We start from the raw sequence: 16,349 nt of genomic DNA, 5'->3' as shown, positions 1-16,349 counted from the left end.
GGATCGTAACTTAGCACACGTCGGGGCGGAGGCCGCATCCAATAGGACGCTCGCGATTTCGCGCTACGTTGTGGACTGTGGATCCATGTGAGCGCGGCAACGGCAGTGAACACATGCATGACGCTGCGTACCGCCCACCTCGACGTAGCCCGCGCAGGCAGCATCACCGAATGCGTCATGAGCACAACGCGACACATCACGTGAATCGCCACAACCGCGTAGGCGGAGCGCGTATTCCTCCCGCCCTACTGAATCCAACAGTTCACCGACTGCTTTTATAAGTACTCAAGCTATGTCAGGAGGAGGAAGGATCGGTGATAGTATTCGTGTCAAGCATTGATTTCCTTGAACATCTCCAGGACAGCATCCTTGTCGACCCCGTCCACGTTCGTCGAATGCGCCAGCTCAGCATACCTCTCGCCGTCCTGTATAGTTCTCACCGCCTTGTTCCTGACCACGAGCAGACTCTCCGTGCCCAGCTGGATCCGCAGCGGCAGCTCGTCCATGTCCGCTATCTGCACAAGCGCCTTGGCTGCCTTCGCCGGGTCTCCGATGTACGTCTGTGCGGTCATCTTCCTGAACCGCACGGTTGGTGACTCGGGGGTGTCGTACTGTGGAGGGGCAGGGAACCGGACGAGCGATCCCGCGTTCCAGTCGGTACGGAAGCCTCCCGGCTCGACGATGACGCCTTTGATGTTCCATTCAGGGAGCATCTCCTTGATGAACGACTCTGTAAAGGCTTCCAAGGCTGTGACAACGTTGTTGTCAGCAATCGTAGTATCTACTATCCGAGGGCTTACCAAATTTTGCTGCACAGTAGTATGAAAATGTGGGATTGCCCGAATACCCACAAATCGAGGATATGTTCAGAACACGGCCGCCTTGCCCAAGGGGATTCACATCCCTGAAGAACCGGATCGACTATGGTGCGGGACACTAAGTCACCGCTACCTTGGGACAGTGGCCAAATTGGTCGGGCAGCGCCCAGGTAACCCCAGCCTAGGCCTGGCTACCGCATTTGGGCATCTAAACGCCCATTTGTAAGCAGATCGGGCATCTGAATCTCTTATGGAGACGGTGGTCACCCGCGGAAGGTGGGCGCCTAGAGGCCCAGGCCCAGCGCTGGTAACCCTTTGTGACCGGGTTGTGGGCGCTACTGAGGTGAGACTTGCCATGTTGGGTGGCTACACGTGACCTGGCCAAATTCCCATCACCCAACTTCGTCAATTTTGAGTGTTGGGAAAATCCGTCTAGTAGGATTGTTCCTAATGCTAATTGGAGCAATTCTACAAGAGGGATAAGGATTCGGGCGAAATCTGGCGCCTACCGAAACTTTGTCTCAAAGTAGCGGTGACTTAGTGTCCCGCACCATAGGAAAGGGTCAGTTCACCGTCATCACCACTTGAGGTATTTGACTGGCCTCTTTTGTAATGTTCGCTGGGCCCCAAAAGCAGACCTCCATCTGCGCTCGAGCAGCGTTCTCAGGAGTAGCTTCGATCTCGCCTTCAACCGCGTATCCAGCGTTATTCACCACTACGTCGAGCCGACCAAAGTGAACCTCCGTCGCTCGAAATGCGTCTTCGATCTCTGCATAGCTCGAGACATCCAGGCGGAAGACGAGTAACTGGGACGAGGGGTACCGCTCGGCGAGCGGCTCCAGCACGTCTGGTTCGCGCAGGGTTGCGACGGCTCGCTCGCCACGGCTGAGGACCTCCTCGAGCAGGGCGCGCCCCAAGCCTTTCGACGTCCCGGTGACTGAGTGAATCCATGATGAGCGGTGTCATGCATCATGAACTGGACCCAAACACTCACTGAACCAAACACGACTTGACGCGAGCTCGGACATCTTGCCTGCGCGACACTCCCTGAGGGATCGGCGTTGCAAGCTTTGGCACTGCCCGTTCCTTGGTTCATAAAGGTTCATAAGTAGTGGACCTGGTTACCAATGCGAAGTCAAACGTCACCGAGAAAAGCAGAGAAGTCCCCCCTTTGGGCTTCGTGCGGTTAGGGTCGTGATCAGAAGGGTTGACGAGAGCGGCGTGTCGTAAAACCCTCGTACGCACTCAATCGAGAACGTCTGCCTATCAGGATGCAAAGAAGTCATCTGCTCTTTCTGTCGTAACAGACCCTGGCGAGTACCACTGTGGACACGCGATTCCTCCATGCATACTCGCTTCGAGACGTTCCATCATAACAGCGATTCGTGTGGGAGTAGTCCCGCTCGCGTATGTCATTCGCGATACCCCAACTCAACATCCGTACACTCGAGAACAGAATCCTAATGCAAATAATCCATAATCATAGAGACCACATCGCACAGAAGGCACGACCACACCTCAGCGTAGCGCACGCACGCGCACATGGTCCAGCACGCCGTCGTCCATCCCCACGTCAAAGTAAGTTCACACCGCGACTCCGTCCTGGCTCTGCTTCACCGCCGCAGCCTCGTCTTCAACCTCGGGTATATCCCGCAGCCAATCCGCATAATCCACATCGCGGTCCAACAGCTCCGCGGCCCTGCTGACCCCGCCCTCCACGTCGAACTGCGAGTTGTACCCCAGCCCGAACACCCCGCTGCCCGCGCGCGTGACCGGCGCGCCGCCGTGGAGGGGCATCTGCGAGTTGCCGTAGCCGAGGAAGCCGCCCGGCTGCGAAGACACGAACGCGGGGGCGAACGCGCCCGGGTTCTGCGAGAACAGGGGCGAGACGGGCGAGCGGGGGCGGAAGCGCGGCGAGGAGGAGGACGATCCTGAGGCGGGCGAGGAGAAGTACGTCCGCGCGGGAGAGGCCTCCCGGTCCGTGCCTGCATCTGCGTCTGCGTCCAGTGCGTCTGCTGCGGGAAGTTTGTGGTCCCTTCGCGGCGTGATGGGCGGACTTCGTCTTCCGCGAGGGGGCCGCGGACGTGCTTTCGATCGGCGCGACGACGCGAGGAGGTCCGTGAGGGTTGGAAGGGCTTGACGCTCTGGCGTTGTGGGAGTTTCTATAGGAAGCCCTTGAGCGTTACCTAATCCATAGTTCCTGACAGGCGAGACTGCATCGTTGCTCGCGGAAGATGCAGGCGGAGGTGGGGTCGAAGGAGGTGGAATCGGCGCGCTTGAACTACTATCTGGTGCAGTCGTGCGAGCCTTCTTGTTAGGAGGACTTTGGCGCAATTCAGCTGATATATCCATCGCATCGCTATGTCGTGGAGAGTTACTCCGACCGCGCTTCTGTGCCCTGTGGACGGGTGAGGACTGGTCAGAAATACCAGGTAGTGTGATGTGTTGAGTAGGAGGGGGCGGCGAGAGAGGGGAAGATGGCATGATTGGCGGAGGTTTCGCCTTCGCCTTATCTAATGGGGGAGTGGACGTCCTCAGCTGAGACGGGAAGGATGGTGGAAGAAATGACTGTAGTTCATTCATTGTCAGAGACGATATTGGTTCAGTATGTGATGGGTGTACCCACCATCTCAGAAACTTCGGTGATCACGGCATTCGATTCAGAACTGATCGGCGCAGATGGCTGCAACTCAACCACAGGAGCTGAAGCTACTGACTGTGGCAACGAGGAAGACATCCGCACGTCCGCGGAGATTGGCGAGCGTCGGGTGGGTCTGCAGCAGCGAGGGCAGCCTTGCGACTGTCCTTGCCTGGTTTCTTCGTCGTGACTGTGGGCCGCTTCACTACCGCAAACCCGAGGAGCCTTGTGACAGAGTGCCCTGGCTGGCCATATCCTTGAGTTTGCCCTTGTTCACTGCGGTTGTCGACATTGACGGTTCATCTTGTTGAATTGGTGGCTGATCATCTTCCACGGAAACAACGTTTGCCTGCCATGTTTTGACTTTCTCCCTGATGATATCAGCCTTCTTGGCAGGCGTGCGGACAGGATCCTCTAGGTCCTCCTCCTCGCCAGGCTGGAAATACTTCGATGTACGATCACGGGAGTTGAACTTCCTACCCCACCGCTTCACATAGCGGTCCCACCCTCCTCCGTCTCTGGTAGCACCCATTCGACCGACGGGATATCCGCCTTCTGCACATCCCCGATCCTGACTCCTTCCCCTGCGCCGACGTAGCCTCTCCGCGTGCAGTGAAGCCTGACCATATGTGTCAGATGACTCCACTTTGGGTGGGTGGGGTTGCTGTTGGCCATCGTGACCGCGTCCATGATCGCTTGCTTGAGGTCCTCTGCTCGTGAACTGACTTGAGGCGATGCTGGACGCGAGGACGGGCATAACTGCTCTGGTAGGTTTGAGTAATCCAATCGCGCCTTGGATATGCGCTCAGCAAAGTCCACGCGATCTTCCGTGGAGGAAGAGCTCGAGGAGGAGGAAGAGGAGGTCATGTGTCGTCGCCGTTCGTGGACGTTGCCAGTATTGGCGGGCAGTGTTGAGAAGACAGCGTACTGTGTATTCAATTATCTATGAGTTTGAGCGAAGGCAGTCAAGAAAAGCCAGACGCAAAACAAGACCACGGCGAGTTGACGAGAGGAACGAACTGCGACTGGGCGCGCCCACAACGCGTTGATCACCAAATAAGACACGCGTGTGAACACGTACGTTCCCTCGGCCTGGATCGAGATTCATGCTGTACTCACCGCTCAAGCACTCAACACTGGTTCATCACTCTTCTGCACATGCACACCTGAAGGATACCAGAAAGACTCTAAAATAAATGTGACATAGCTAGTCTTTCTTACTTCTTGTGTACAACTCGCGTACATGGCGCGCAAGGATAAACAGCCGAAGCAATTCATCGACTCTAAGGTAAGTTAGGATGGTCTGTCTAGACTCTACATGAAGAACTTGGATCCAACTCAATAACATCGTGCCTACTCAACAGGATGATGCTCTGAAGCTAGCCCAGTCAGTTGCCGCTACGCAGGAAGACATCTCCAAGAAGAAAGTCGAACGGCACACACAGCTGGCTGGGGTGAGTAAATCCCAAAGCATGGCCGCATTGAAACGCGGGACTGAAATCGAGTGAGACTCCAAGACTGCCCCTGCCCCTGCTTCACACAAAAAGTCCAAGTCGAAGGACAAACTAGTAAGTCTCCGTCTCAGCATTTGGCAGAGGAGATTTAACGGTCTACAGAAACAAGTCAAGGCAGCTCTTGCCTCAGAAGCTGCGAAGGCAAACGAGAGAAGGCGAATGCACGCAAGCGGGCGAAAGCAGGAAACAAGATGCACCAACCGCTGACACGGACAGCCGAATTCATGGCGGCAACCTGCAGAACCCTCAGCACGACCACGGAACGGGTCAACTTTGCAGACTGAGCACTACTCGGTGGAGAATTCCGTCGTCGTTTACAACCAATACGACATCTTATTAAGACGGCACGCACAGTGTGGCAGGTGCGAGGATTCAATTGAGATTGATGCTGTAACAGACAACAAACCACACAGCGGGACTAAACGATGACGGCGATATACAGGTGATACAATAGTCTACTTGCTGATTTGGACTGGAATTCGTCGGGATTCATGACGTGAATAGGGAAGAGATGAAGTAGTAATCAACCATAGTATATGCACCAGGAGCAGTGAGGACGAGAGGAGTCTGATGGGGAGACGTATACCCAACGCTGTAGTCCCGCACGCATAAAATAACGATGAGTCCATAAGCCCGTGTCATAGTCGTAATCATAGATCATAGTGGGTCGTCAACGCCAGCGTGAAAACGCCGGCTGCACGAGGAGGCAAGGAGGTGCGGCGAGGTGGGGTGGTTGGTTGAGGGTGGAGGAGACCCCACCCGTCAAGGCTAAACAGCCATGCTATGTCTTCGTGCATCGTCGCCCTCGACACGCCGACTACTTGAGGCGCTCTGGATGCTGCGTCGCCTGCCGTCGACATTCACCCAGCTCGCGAGGTTACCGAACTCGGCGTCCGCCTGCGTGCCCTCGCTCTCTTCGCCGTCGTCTGGAAGCACGTACACTCGGGACTTCTTTCTCTTGACAGTAGCGCCGGACACTACGGGAACTTGCGCCGTGCCAGAGGGTAGTTCGTCGCCGATTGCAGACGGTGCTTCCGATGGTGCTTCCGCCGAGGAAGCCCGTGATCGGATACCCTCCATAGAGGAAGTAGACATGCGCTTAGTGCTGGTCAGAGGCTGTGGGTCCGGCTTCCTCATTTTCCTGTGGTTCGCATGTGGTCAGCTTCGACATTCAGTCCACCCTGCCTAAGTTTGAACTCACGTGTTGAGTTTGGGCTCTGCGTAGTTCACGCTCTTCCTCACACGCTTTTCACGGCCACCGGGGGCTTCTGCTTCTGGGGGAGCAGGAGGTGGTTGAGGGCTGGAAGCTCGAGAGGCAGGAAGGACAGGGGCGGGGTGCGAACGAGGCTTCGGTGCGGGGGTAGCCACACCATCGCGTGCGCGAGTGGCAGAGTTCGTTTGACTCGACGTGCTGGCCAACGGTACATCATCGTCCGGTGTAGGTTGGCGCTCCCGATCTATGCAGATCACCGCAGATAAGTAAAATGAACATGAGAGTGGAACAGACGAAGGATCCATCGAACAATGTAAAGAGATGCGTACCATCATCGATTTCCAGAAGCGTAGGGTAGTTGGGTGTGAGTTGGTGACATCCTTGAGCCTCGACTTGCTGCCCCCGCCACCGGCGCAGGGTCATCGGCATCGCGCGTCCGCTTACGCTCTCGCTCCTTTGTCCGCTCACTGTTGCTCGAAGAATGTCTCTCTTTGTCTCGATCCTTCTCTACCGTCCGCTCCCTCTTCCGCTCCTTTTCTTTATCGCGTTTGGTCACGCCCTGCAGTATCACCTCCACTTCATCATCATCATCATCCTCGTCGCCATTCACAGCCCGTCGCTCGTCCGCCTCCTCCGCGAGTCCTACTGCTCTCCTGATCGGCGACCCAAAGGCGGGACTCGGCGGTCGCGGCGGCATGAGTTCGGTGCTGAAGCCACTCGGCGTGACGGTAGTGATCGACACGCTTGTGAGAGCCCACTCTGTCTCCTCGTCGGCTTCCGTTTGCCAACCTTGTTGAGCTGTTCCTCAAATTCGATCTGTCGCACGTCCGCGTCTGGTAGTGGAGGTATGGCCTGAGTGGGCAAGGGTAGTCGAGAATCAGATGGCCGCGACTTGGCCTTCTTCCGCTTCACCGGCGGAGGGTCCTCCTCCTCAACGTCTGCGTCAGGGTCTTCTGGTGAGGACACGTTGGTCTCGTCGTCTTCGACTATACCAGGGACAGTCGGTGCCTTAGCGAGGCGGTTCGGCGCGGGCGATGCATCAGGGTTGATGACAGGTCGTTTGGCTCGGGGTGGCGGTGGTTGCGAGTCTTCAGAGTCGGATGGTCTCCCGTGCGGGACGTGGAAGGTCTTGCGGATGTGGGAGAGGTGTTTGATGAAGCTATGTGTCTGGCGGAGCAATGTCGGTGCACAGGGAAAGGGTAAGGTCAACGCAACAGAATGTGCGACTCACTGCAGCCTCAGTGTCGGTGATTATCTTTCTGGATTTCTCCCGCTCTTTCTTGAGTTGCGAGGCCAGCGCAATCTCGGATGCGCGGAGCCGGAGGTTCTCGACGTAAAGCGTGGATATCTGGGCGTTGAGTTCCTCAATGCGGACGCTCAGTGTTGAGTTCAATCTGGATAGAGCAGACCGTTCAGCGTGTGTCATCGAAACACAGTCCCGTAGTCCTCACTTAGTGATGTGCTTGTTGGCAAGCAGAAACTTCTTCTTGACTGTCGCGGGCGAAGTTGAACCTTGCGGTCAGTACCGCGGTTGGAACGAATCTAAGGGAGACGCACAGTTCTCGAACTCGAGGAGGGTGTCATTCTGTCTTGTGTCGATTGATATACGAGATTGTCGCCTGCTCATCGCGGCCGACGTCGGCAGGTGGGTGGTGGACGGTGTCCGAGAACAACAACTTGAGAAGTGAGCCACCTCCATCCTCGCATCACCGCGTGGGCGTCACGCGCACAATAATCTGGCTCGGTCCCGATAGACGAACCAGTTCTATTGCTCATTAGGACGCGGTCACATGGTCGCGTCGCTGTACGATAACAATGGCGGAGGTCACCAAACAATGGCCATCGGCTGTCTTCTGTTTGCACAGAAGCTTCGCGGATGCATTTGCTCGTCTCAATAGAAGTCAAGAATACAGAAATAAATGCGATGCATCCGTAGTCCGGCCATCATCGAGAGGTGCCAAGCTGCATTCCACCCGGGACCACTGGATAGACTCCTTGCGGAATCAATGTACTCTTGCATTGACAACACACGTCGCTGCTAGTATGTACAGTGTATGCTGTTTGTGAGAACAGCTAGCCCGACGACACATGATTCATATGAAAAATACGCTCAGAGGGTTGGCCCCACTACTGCCGAGGACGAGCCAGCGGCTGACTCGGAGACGCAGCGGGCTGTTGTGTACTAATATGATAATAGTAAGTTACATTAGATTCAGTTCGCCCTGTAGACTACTCCAGAACAATGTCAAAAACGGAGAGTGCACCGTGGACCTCTACGACGCAAGTCCGGCCAGCCTCGCATTGAGCCGTGCACCAATATCTTCTGTTGGATGCTCAGGCAAGTTACCGCCATCGTCGTCAAATCGGTAATATCGATCCATAAAGTCGGCAGCACCACAGAGGTGGAGTACCTGGGCGAACGCGCCATGAACTCGGAGGAACTCAGGATCCGGGGCTTCAATCCCGGGCAGTGCCCGAAACTCGACGTCGGCGGAGTCTTGGCCATTATTGAACACATAGCCTTGAGCGAGGATTCGCGCTGCATACTTGTTCGGCACATCTGGGAACTTGTGTGTCAAGGATCTCAGTCAGTGTCCGTACATTGTTGAGGTGAGGAGGACTGACAGCGTCTTTATCGAGATAGAATCGGAACCTGCTAAAGAGGTAATGTTCGAAAGTCGACATGTAAACACCGTTTGCAGGCGTGTTGATCTTTGATCCTGCTAGCCTATCTATGTCGATGGATGTCCAAGCTCGTAGCATATCCCAAGTCTTCGCAGCTCCGTACTGATGATTTGCAGTTTAGCAGACGGCGGAAGAGGACACAAAGATTCACGATGACACGCACATTTCATGGCTGTTGTCATCGCGAAAGTCATTAAGCGCAAATGGGATGATGTGCACCGCAGCCATATCCTGATATGGAGGTGGGGGTGTATGTCGTGGTTGCGCATAAGCTCTAAAGTCCGCGCGGCGTCGAAGGCACGTGTGATCGCACAACGGTATTGTTCACGGTGTCGGAGCTAAGTAGAAAGTCAGCACCGGGTAAGATGGATGGTCGAAGCGCAGCTGCAGACATTTTCTCTCAAAGCTTCCTGGTCGGATCGAGTATTGGACTCGATCTGCATCTGGTACGGGCCCGTCGGTGTTTGGCTACCGCTGGCCTTGACCCGAGTGCCCTCAATAGCGAGGGCCATCACTAAAGCGTTGAGAATTATGTAGTCAACGATGTCAAGCAGAGCCGAGGCAACGCCATGACCAAGCCATGACTCACTTCGAAGAAAAAGCGACTGCATCCACGCTTTCGCTAGGCAGACAACGGCTTCTGCGCCATTGCCACGGGCAATGTGAAGGGCAATAACAACATAATGTTTTCCGGCAGCAGTGGGAGAATACTCCAGCATTCCGATCAGAAGTTTGTCGAGACGATAATCATAGTCACTAGCAGCGACGAGGTCCTGGTGATAGCACCCATTTGGACCTATCATGACCAGCACATCGTTTGCAAGAACGTTGGGATCGAGGGCAGTGTCATTATATGTTTCGTCCCATTGCGCAGATGTACAGCTCAGAACAGTACATGTTGACTCGAAATGTGATGGCCGAGCTTGACTGTGTACTGTGGGCATCCGAGTCGCGGTGGGTGTCTGCAATTCGCCAATGCGTCAACATTCAAACGGCTTTCAGATTTCAATCAAATTACCCGATTACTATAGTGCCTCCTCTGACTCGGATCTGCACAAATTCATGCAAATATCCGGCGATGGCTTTCAGTGTAATTCGCCGCGGCCGCCCACACACGACATGTATACTCGCAAAGAGAAGACTGTAACAACGGTTCAAACTGACGGAGTACGGTAGCAAGAAAACAACACAAAGCAAAGTCCACTGTCATGTAGCGCCGGAAGACTCGCGGGGTTGGGGTGTGGTCGCTGGCACTGCTAGGCCACACTGCCAACCGCCCTCAGCAGGCTTCCGGCTCTTCACACTATAACTGCAAGGCCGTAACAAGGGCGCGCCTAAGGGAGACTACGCATCGCCGAGTACGCCGCGAGGTTCGTTAGTAGTGCGTCTGATGAAGTCGACACATTCTTCTAGCAATTGATCCTGCACAGGTTCGTTGTGCAACTCGTGTCGTGCGCCCTACACGAGAAGAAGTCAAGCCATTCAGACGCCAGTGCGACCGAGTGTCGAGTTTGAGAACGCACAGGATATACAACAAGCTTCTTTTGCTCAGCCGCTAGCTTCTCGAAGAATGACTGTGTCGCCGCAGGGTCTGATAACTACCGCGAATATGAGCACCAGTACTGCCCACCTAAGCCTCAGCATTTCATACCTGATCAGCCGTTCCTTGCAGAACGAGCAGCTATATAGGATATTCGTGATTTGCGTCGCGTGAGATGTATAGTGTCGCTTACCGGAAGTTGACTGGGAAAATCTTTGTAATATATCCTCAGTAGCTGTTCACCCTGGAGTGAGAAATGTGAGTGGCATGATCAGCTTCGGGTTCGGACAGATTTCACTGACTTCGTTGACAAGATCATAGACTGAGAGCATACTACCAGGGGCTCCGACAAGAGGGTCTTCCAGGTAAGCCTTGTTGGTCTCTTCATTACTCGAGAGTTTCTGAAAGCATTTGAGTTCAATATCCAGCCCAACAAGAAGGCACATGGGAAGCGCGTTCCACTGTGACTTACCTCGGGATCGTGCTTCATGGGCAACAACATATTGGGAACCAACAAGCGGAGAGCCTTCACCGTCAAATAGACGGGCCATGACGGGCGTTCGGTCAATAGAAATGTGGGCGCAGAAGCGATGATCCCCGACAGTAGAGCGATGGACGCCCGTCTCTGTGGCGGCCCCGGTCGCGTCACAAAGCTAAGGCACAAAGTTCCTGCCTGGACACCTCTGTCAATCTGCAGTGCGCAATACTCAGTGTGTAGCAACTTCTGAACGCACCATGGACGAGCCCACTAGGAAAATAGGCAATTTCGTATAACGTTGGTGCACATACTGCACCGCCCAGTCCAAGTCCTCTAACTGGTTGGCCCAGCACGTCTTACCATATGTGCTGTTCCCACTCTTGTGCTCTGCGTCTAGTGCCGTACGCCCGTACCCGCGCTGGTCATATGAGAAGACAGTGATGCCTCGCTCGGCGAAAGACGAGTGGGCACGCGTATATCGACCAGAATGTTCCGCAGCTCCGTGGACGGCTACGAGCACATAAATAGGAGATGTCGCTTCGTAAGTGCGCGTATAGAAGTTAGTGGAATGGGGGCCAGCAACCCAGGTCTCCGTGTAGGCAGTCATGCTGGGCCTCGCAATCTGGGGGCATGAACGGGAAATTTACAGGCCCACGATAAAGAAAGGCACAATATTTGATGTTTTTCTCTTGCGCTCGGGATGCTATCTCCACGGATCTCATGTTTTGCTTGGTCGTCGCTGTGATGGTCTTGATGGGCTGAGGAAACATCTCTGCGTCGGGATTCGGTCCACCCGGGCGCGATTCGATTCAGCTGATCTGAGTTGGTCCAGCGACCCGATCACATGGGCGTTGTCTACCAACGCGTCGACTCGCGTTCCGCCGCCTGCGCCCACTTCCGCCCTTGTTACGGTGGCGCTGGCTGCATAAGACTCCTCGTCATGGCGCGTTCAGTGCACAGGTCGCCAGATGTGGACGACGAAGGCAGTGAACCCGAACACTCCGACCCTCCTGCTCCCGCGCAGGCCCGCAGGCAAAGGCCCAATTCAGCGCGTCCGGTGAGTCGAAGTCGAGTTGCGTGCGCAACAGCTTGGTTCTGATCTGGGATCCAGCATGTAGCAGATGAGGCACTCTTTCGGATCGACGGAAGACCCGCGCGATTCTACTTGTATAAAGTAGGTTTTGGCGCCCTCACGGAGGGTCAGGCCGAGGCGTTGGCAAATAAAATTCTGGTGCGCTATCACCATTTGTTTGCCACTCATCATCATTCCGATGTAGGACCGTAGGCTCATGGCGGGGAACTCGCGGACGAAGAGGAGGAAGCCGATACAATCATTGTCCAGTACGTGGGGGTCGACCACCTTCGACGAATATATTGGGACTCGCGCACCGTCTGGGTCGAAGAGGTGGCGTTTGTCGAAATTTGCATCAACTCGAAGAAATACGTGGAGAACCTACACACACCCATACGAAAGGGCATGGGCGGACAGCCCACAGGTGCCAGGTGCTGTTCTTCTTAGTACAAGGGTCGATCTCCACTAAATTGTTGCAGCCGTGTTGCCTTCACTGCTGAAGATGATCGGCACTTGGCTGAATACCTCGCCTTCGTTGTACCGGACGCGGCCGAAGGCGGACGTGGAGGAAAAGAGATCTACAGACGGCTCGTGGAATCTGCCAAGGAGGTGCGTGCTCCATTTGTGCCGACTCTGCGGTCGCTGACCGGCAACGCACAGTTCAGACACAGAGAATGGGCAACTCGTCACACGATGTGGTCCTGGCGAGAGCGTTACAACAAGCGCAAGGATAAGTTCGACCCCGTCATTGACAGGCTAGTCGCAGACAATCCGCCCCGCCGAGATGGTAAGGGTCTGTATGAGCGCAGTCGGTACTACAAATCGGGGGGTCCCCAGGTTGATGACCCTGGCTCTGGGTCGGACGAGGGAGACCGAGTCGAAGGAGAAGGCGACGTCAATGCGGTGCAAGAACAGGCTCAGAACCAGCCGAGAGGGAGCGGACAGAACGTACGGCCTCCTCGCCAACGCCAGTCTGAGCCTGCTATTCAGAGGCGGCAGAGCGAGAGCGTTTCTCCGCCTCCTCGCAAGAGGGCAAGACATACGGACGTAGCCCAGCGACGACTGTCGTCTGTCGAGCAGGCGCGAGCTTCGCAGCAGCCTCGGCCGTCCCCTTACGGGCCTCGGTCAACGCGGCGTTCATTGCTCGCCACCTCGCGAGAGGACATCCCGTTCGAAGTGTCCAGTGCTGAAGAGGACGACATGCGGATCGAGCCATTCAACGTAGAGTACGATTCCATCTTGATTTTATCGGTGAGATGATTGACCCACTCTTCCGTAGCCCGGACCGTCTGTTCGGCGGCGACGCTCGACCGGGACCCGAAGATGCAGGACCCTCCGGCGCCCAACGCTCTTCGCGGCCCCTTTCACCCAGCCGGCGACCAAACACGCATCTCGCGCAGAAGACCCGCGTGCCTACCAAACCAATCTCTCAGACTGCTCAGCGTGGGGCTGCCTCACGACCGGCCAAACCCGGGCCCTCGCAGGTGCCGATGAGTTCTCAAGCCACTCTGGTCGGCGCTGCCTCTCAAGCACGCCAGCTTCCTGCTCCGCCAAGTACCTGGGGTGGTCCGACGCAGGTGGCCCGAGAAGAGGAAGAGATGGCGGACGAAGAGGCTGCAGCTCCTGGTCCATCGCGTACGCAGCAACGGCCCCTTGCCAAGCGATTAGACGTGGAGGAGGAACTATGGCCTCAAGAGGCACCTAAGCGACGCATACCTGCTCCAGCTCCCTGGGTGGCTGCCGCGGTTGCGCTAGCTGGTGCTGAGCGCGCTGGCAAGCGCAAGAGGATCGGCGCCGTGTCTAGGGCTTCGGTGTCTGGCGTCTTTTCTAGCGCAGAGGTTCCTCGCAGCACACAAGCCAAGAAGCCAGCGGATCCAAGAACTGTCGCTAGGGATGACGCTGCAGCGGCGGGCTCATCTGGTGAGCGACAGGATGAACGAGATTTGTCGTACGAAGGGGACGTGCAAGGTTCTTCCCGGAAGACGGTGGACCACGGCGACGGAGGGCAATTGCGCACAATTGTTGAAACTCAAGAGGGCGACGACGACGACAGACATGTTGAAGACTTACTCGCGCTGAGTACCTACACGACGAGTGTGGCCAACGCAAGCGCTAGGCACACGTTCGAGGCGGTCGAGGAAGGACTCGAGAGTGACGACGAGCGCGCACAACGGACACTCCTAGGCGGCTCCGGGCTATTTGGTCCGAACACGTCAGCCTCGAACCGCGACCACGGAATGCAGCTTCCGATGCGTGACGCAGACCTTTATGAAGAAGCCTCGAAGCCCGCACACCGTACGTCAGACCTACCTCACGCGCAACGCTCGTCTGCGCGACCATCCATCAGACCAATGAACAGACCACTTCCTGCGACTCCCGTCCCACCGGGTGCGTTGGGCCGCACTATCTCCTTAGGCTCGGAGACGGATCCAATCCCTGTGCCTGGGACGCGAGCGAGGGAAGAGAAGGTGCGTAGGCAGGAGCAGTTGAAGAAGACGCCATACACGCCCCCGTCTGGGACCCGCGCTGCACAAGCTGCTGAGACCTATGAGCTGCGAAGTCGACAAATATCTCGCCCCGTTAGGACGACGTATCGGCGGTGAGGCTATAGGACTCCGGTAATCGAGTTCTTGTTACCTTTGTTGTGCTCCATTTACTTCTACTCATGACTCTGAATTCCCTGTTGTGCCCCTTCTTCCCTACTCTATCATCACATCATCTTTCTTCAAGCTCTCACTGGTCTGATGGATGGCATCGCTCGTGCCATTTCCGCGCAAGGGATCTTCTAGACCTTTTCCTGAGTCGAGGATTGTATATATACATATACCTTATGTGTAACTATTCATCACTAAGTAACTTACCCTACTTACTTCTACTTCAGATTCGGTGATGGGCTGAAGCCACATTTGGCACGCCATTCTTTATGCTTAGCGCTCCCCGGCTCCATCGGCGGACGCGACCACTATATATACACTTTTACTCTGTGCTCGGTTTCAGGTCCAGTCCTAGTTTCACCCTGTTTCATGACTTTCATCTGATTATACCTCTATCCCTGCATTGCGCAAATCTACGAAAAGCACAACGTTCTCGGCTCTGTACACGACCTACGACCTAGGAGTGCAGCAGAATAACTTACAAGCATACCGTCATGTCCGAATCCGCTGGGGAGAGGGAACCCCTCATCGAGTCGGTAGCTGGTCAGCCCGGTGCGGCAATGGGGGCAGTCCTGCCACCACCACATACAAAGGATAATAAACGAGAAGGACCTCTGGAGATTTCACGCCCAACGCGGTATGGCATATTAGCTGGTATATGGACAGCGACCTTTCTTTCCGTGTGTACACTTCCCCGTGCCCTGCCAAGGACATGTTTACTTAGCATGAGCTACCGCTGCATGTCTGTATAGTCTTTGAATAGTACGTATTTCGCCCTCGAGGAATCATCTATCCATTGCTGATGACCTACAGCCACCCTTGTTGCTACCTGTGAGTAAATTGCTCGAGTATGGCCCTGTAATGAGGTATCTAAAATTTGGCTTGAGTGCTCCCCTCCATCTCTTCCGAGTTCAATAAGTCGCATCAAGCACATTGGCTTGGCACCTCGTACGTCTTCACGACAATTCCGACTCACTTTCAATTGACGGGGAATGGTTATCAGGTATCTTCTCGCGACCTGTACATTCACGCCATTGTACGGACGTCTATGCAATGTAATGGGTCGTAGAGACGCCAACCAAATGGCCGTCTACTTCGCGGCTGTGGGCACAGCAGCATGTGGGTTCTCTGGTAACATGGAATGGCTCATCGCCGCAAGATTTGTGAGTGCTCACGCTCTCTAAATAGTTGGCGCGAAATGACATCGATTTCCAGCTTTCTGGTCTGGGTGGAGTATGGCGTACCGTTTGCTGAAAAAATAAACACTATATATATCAAAGTCAACAAGATATATCAAACATCGAGCACTAGTATCTATAACAAAGCGAGTACTATATCAATCAAACGACACTCAACATATATACAACACGACTCAATATATATATTTCAAACATGGGGTCGACACTTTCATATATATATATAACTTTCGGCGACCGGCCCGGGGCCGCCGGGGCTGGTTCCGTGCCTTCAAGCACAGCGACCACTTTTCCTCTCGTGACCATTTGCAAGCTCACCGTAGGACAGTGCCGTCCACGACGCGCAGACTGCACCCGACACCGTGCCCGGCAGTGTTGCACGCACGAGCGTGCGCCGCTGAGCAGTCCCGGCGCTAGCGCCCAACACGCTTCTCTCGACCGCCACCAGCTGCCACCACCGGCTCGACCATGACCACGACTCGGGCAGCCACCACAACCGCCCAACCGCAGAGCAATACGCTCGCGTCACATTCCAAAGGAC

At 55.3% G+C, this 16,349-nt stretch overlaps 7 protein-coding genes across 7 annotated transcripts; 2 read left to right on the top strand and 5 right to left on the bottom strand.

The window, feature by feature from the left end:
• Window positions 1-184: 184 nt before the first annotated feature.
• On the bottom strand, window positions 185-1,846 carry B0H18DRAFT_1143444 (uncharacterized protein; the record flags this gene model as incomplete). Its single annotated transcript, XM_048035661.1, has 4 exons — window positions 185-748; window positions 801-921; window positions 1,403-1,755; window positions 1,813-1,846. The coding sequence occupies 4 exons, from the start codon at window positions 1,844-1,846 to the stop codon at window positions 330-332; spliced, it is 927 nt and encodes a 308-aa protein (XP_047896318.1). The 3' UTR covers window positions 185-329.
• A 242-nt stretch (window positions 1,847-2,088) lies between these two features.
• B0H18DRAFT_991698 (uncharacterized protein) lies at window positions 2,089-4,470 on the bottom strand. Its single transcript, XM_048045076.1, has 6 exons — window positions 3,985-4,470; window positions 3,673-3,943; window positions 3,554-3,646; window positions 3,445-3,530; window positions 2,336-3,386; window positions 2,089-2,278 (listed from the first exon to the last, which is right to left on the bottom strand). The coding sequence occupies exons 1-5, from the start codon at window positions 4,321-4,323 to the stop codon at window positions 2,403-2,405; spliced, it is 1,773 nt and encodes a 590-aa protein (XP_047896317.1). The 5' UTR covers window positions 4,324-4,470; the 3' UTR covers window positions 2,089-2,278; window positions 2,336-2,402.
• A 1,268-nt stretch (window positions 4,471-5,738) lies between these two features.
• On the bottom strand, window positions 5,739-7,810 carry B0H18DRAFT_1116587 (uncharacterized protein; the record flags this gene model as incomplete). Its single annotated transcript, XM_048033456.1, has 7 exons — window positions 5,739-6,111; window positions 6,172-6,427; window positions 6,628-6,949; window positions 6,973-7,350; window positions 7,415-7,577; window positions 7,635-7,674; window positions 7,741-7,810. 7 exons carry the CDS (start codon window positions 7,808-7,810, stop codon window positions 5,739-5,741), a joined length of 1,602 nt encoding a protein of 533 aa, XP_047896316.1.
• A 992-nt stretch (window positions 7,811-8,802) lies between these two features.
• On the bottom strand, window positions 8,803-8,964 carry B0H18DRAFT_854138 (uncharacterized protein; the record flags this gene model as incomplete). The annotated part of the gene is made up of 1 exon (XM_048039631.1): window positions 8,803-8,964. A coding segment is annotated over one exon (162 nt), but the record flags the coding sequence as incomplete, so codon positions are not given.
• Window positions 8,965-9,948: 984 nt separating this feature from the next.
• Window positions 9,949-11,573, bottom strand: B0H18DRAFT_929967 (Alpha/Beta hydrolase protein). The gene is made up of 7 exons (XM_048041696.1): window positions 11,143-11,573; window positions 10,881-11,081; window positions 10,711-10,809; window positions 10,602-10,652; window positions 10,520-10,549; window positions 10,392-10,466; window positions 9,949-10,326 (listed from the first exon to the last, which is right to left on the bottom strand). The coding sequence occupies exons 1-7, from the start codon at window positions 11,491-11,493 to the stop codon at window positions 10,213-10,215; spliced, it is 921 nt and encodes a 306-aa protein (XP_047896314.1). The 5' UTR covers window positions 11,494-11,573; the 3' UTR covers window positions 9,949-10,212.
• Window positions 11,574-11,826: 253 nt separating this feature from the next.
• On the top strand, window positions 11,827-14,561 carry B0H18DRAFT_1116585 (uncharacterized protein; the record flags this gene model as incomplete). Its single annotated transcript, XM_048033455.1, has 6 exons — window positions 11,827-11,943; window positions 11,998-12,117; window positions 12,172-12,389; window positions 12,438-12,567; window positions 12,619-13,184; window positions 13,238-14,561. 6 exons carry the CDS (start codon window positions 11,827-11,829, stop codon window positions 14,559-14,561), a joined length of 2,475 nt encoding a protein of 824 aa, XP_047896313.1.
• A 273-nt stretch (window positions 14,562-14,834) lies between these two features.
• Window positions 14,835-16,051, top strand: B0H18DRAFT_117772 (major facilitator superfamily domain-containing protein). The gene is made up of 6 exons (XM_048035943.1): window positions 14,835-15,292; window positions 15,365-15,374; window positions 15,426-15,443; window positions 15,500-15,560; window positions 15,616-15,775; window positions 15,828-16,051. The coding sequence occupies exons 1-6, from the start codon at window positions 15,107-15,109 to the stop codon at window positions 15,864-15,866; spliced, it is 474 nt and encodes a 157-aa protein (XP_047896312.1). The 5' UTR covers window positions 14,835-15,106; the 3' UTR covers window positions 15,867-16,051.
• Window positions 16,052-16,349: the final 298 nt, after the last annotated feature.

This window comes from Fomitopsis serialis (genome assembly GCF_022376445.1).
Source record: "Fomitopsis serialis strain Sig1Antser10 chromosome Unknown B0H18scaffold_15, whole genome shotgun sequence".
NCBI lineage: Eukaryota > Fungi > Basidiomycota > Agaricomycetes > Polyporales > Fomitopsidaceae > Fomitopsis > Fomitopsis serialis.
This window is presented reverse-complemented; position numbering and strand designations above follow the sequence as displayed.

What these genes read in the sequence shown, in the direction of transcription:
- B0H18DRAFT_991698 (XM_048045076.1), bottom strand. Translation starts at nt 4,323, where the DNA reads ATGACCTCCTCTTCCTCCTCCTCGAGCTCTTCCTCCACGGAAGATCGC. An exon ending in ATATCCCGTCGGTCGAATGG is followed by an intron (nt 3,944 to 3,984) that starts GTGCTACCAGAG and finishes CGCTATGTGAAG; the next exon opens with CGGTGGGGTAGGAAGTTCAA. An exon ending in TCACCGAAGTTTCTGAGATG is followed by an intron (nt 3,387 to 3,444) that starts GTGGGTACACCC and finishes AATGAACTACAG; the next exon opens with TCATTTCTTCCACCATCCTT.
- B0H18DRAFT_929967 (XM_048041696.1), bottom strand. Translation starts at nt 11,493, where the DNA reads ATGACTGCCTACACGGAGACCTGGGTTGCTGGCCCCCATTCCACTAAC. An exon ending in ATTTTCCCAGTCAACTTCCG is followed by an intron (nt 10,550 to 10,601) that starts GTAAGCGACACT and finishes TATCCTATATAG; the next exon opens with CTGCTCGTTCTGCAAGGAAC. An exon ending in AGAAGCTTGTTGTATATCCT is followed by an intron (nt 10,327 to 10,391) that starts GTGCGTTCTCAA and finishes CTTCTCGTGTAG; the next exon opens with GGCGCACGACACGAGTTGCA.
- B0H18DRAFT_117772 (XM_048035943.1), top strand. Translation starts at nt 15,107, where the DNA reads ATGTCCGAATCCGCTGGGGAGAGGGAACCCCTCATCGAGTCGGTAGCT. An exon ending in GCACATTGGCTTGGCACCTC is followed by an intron (nt 15,561 to 15,615) that starts GTACGTCTTCAC and finishes AATGGTTATCAG; the next exon opens with GTATCTTCTCGCGACCTGTA. An exon ending in GGCTCATCGCCGCAAGATTT is followed by an intron (nt 15,776 to 15,827) that starts GTGAGTGCTCAC and finishes ATCGATTTCCAG; the next exon opens with CTTTCTGGTCTGGGTGGAGT.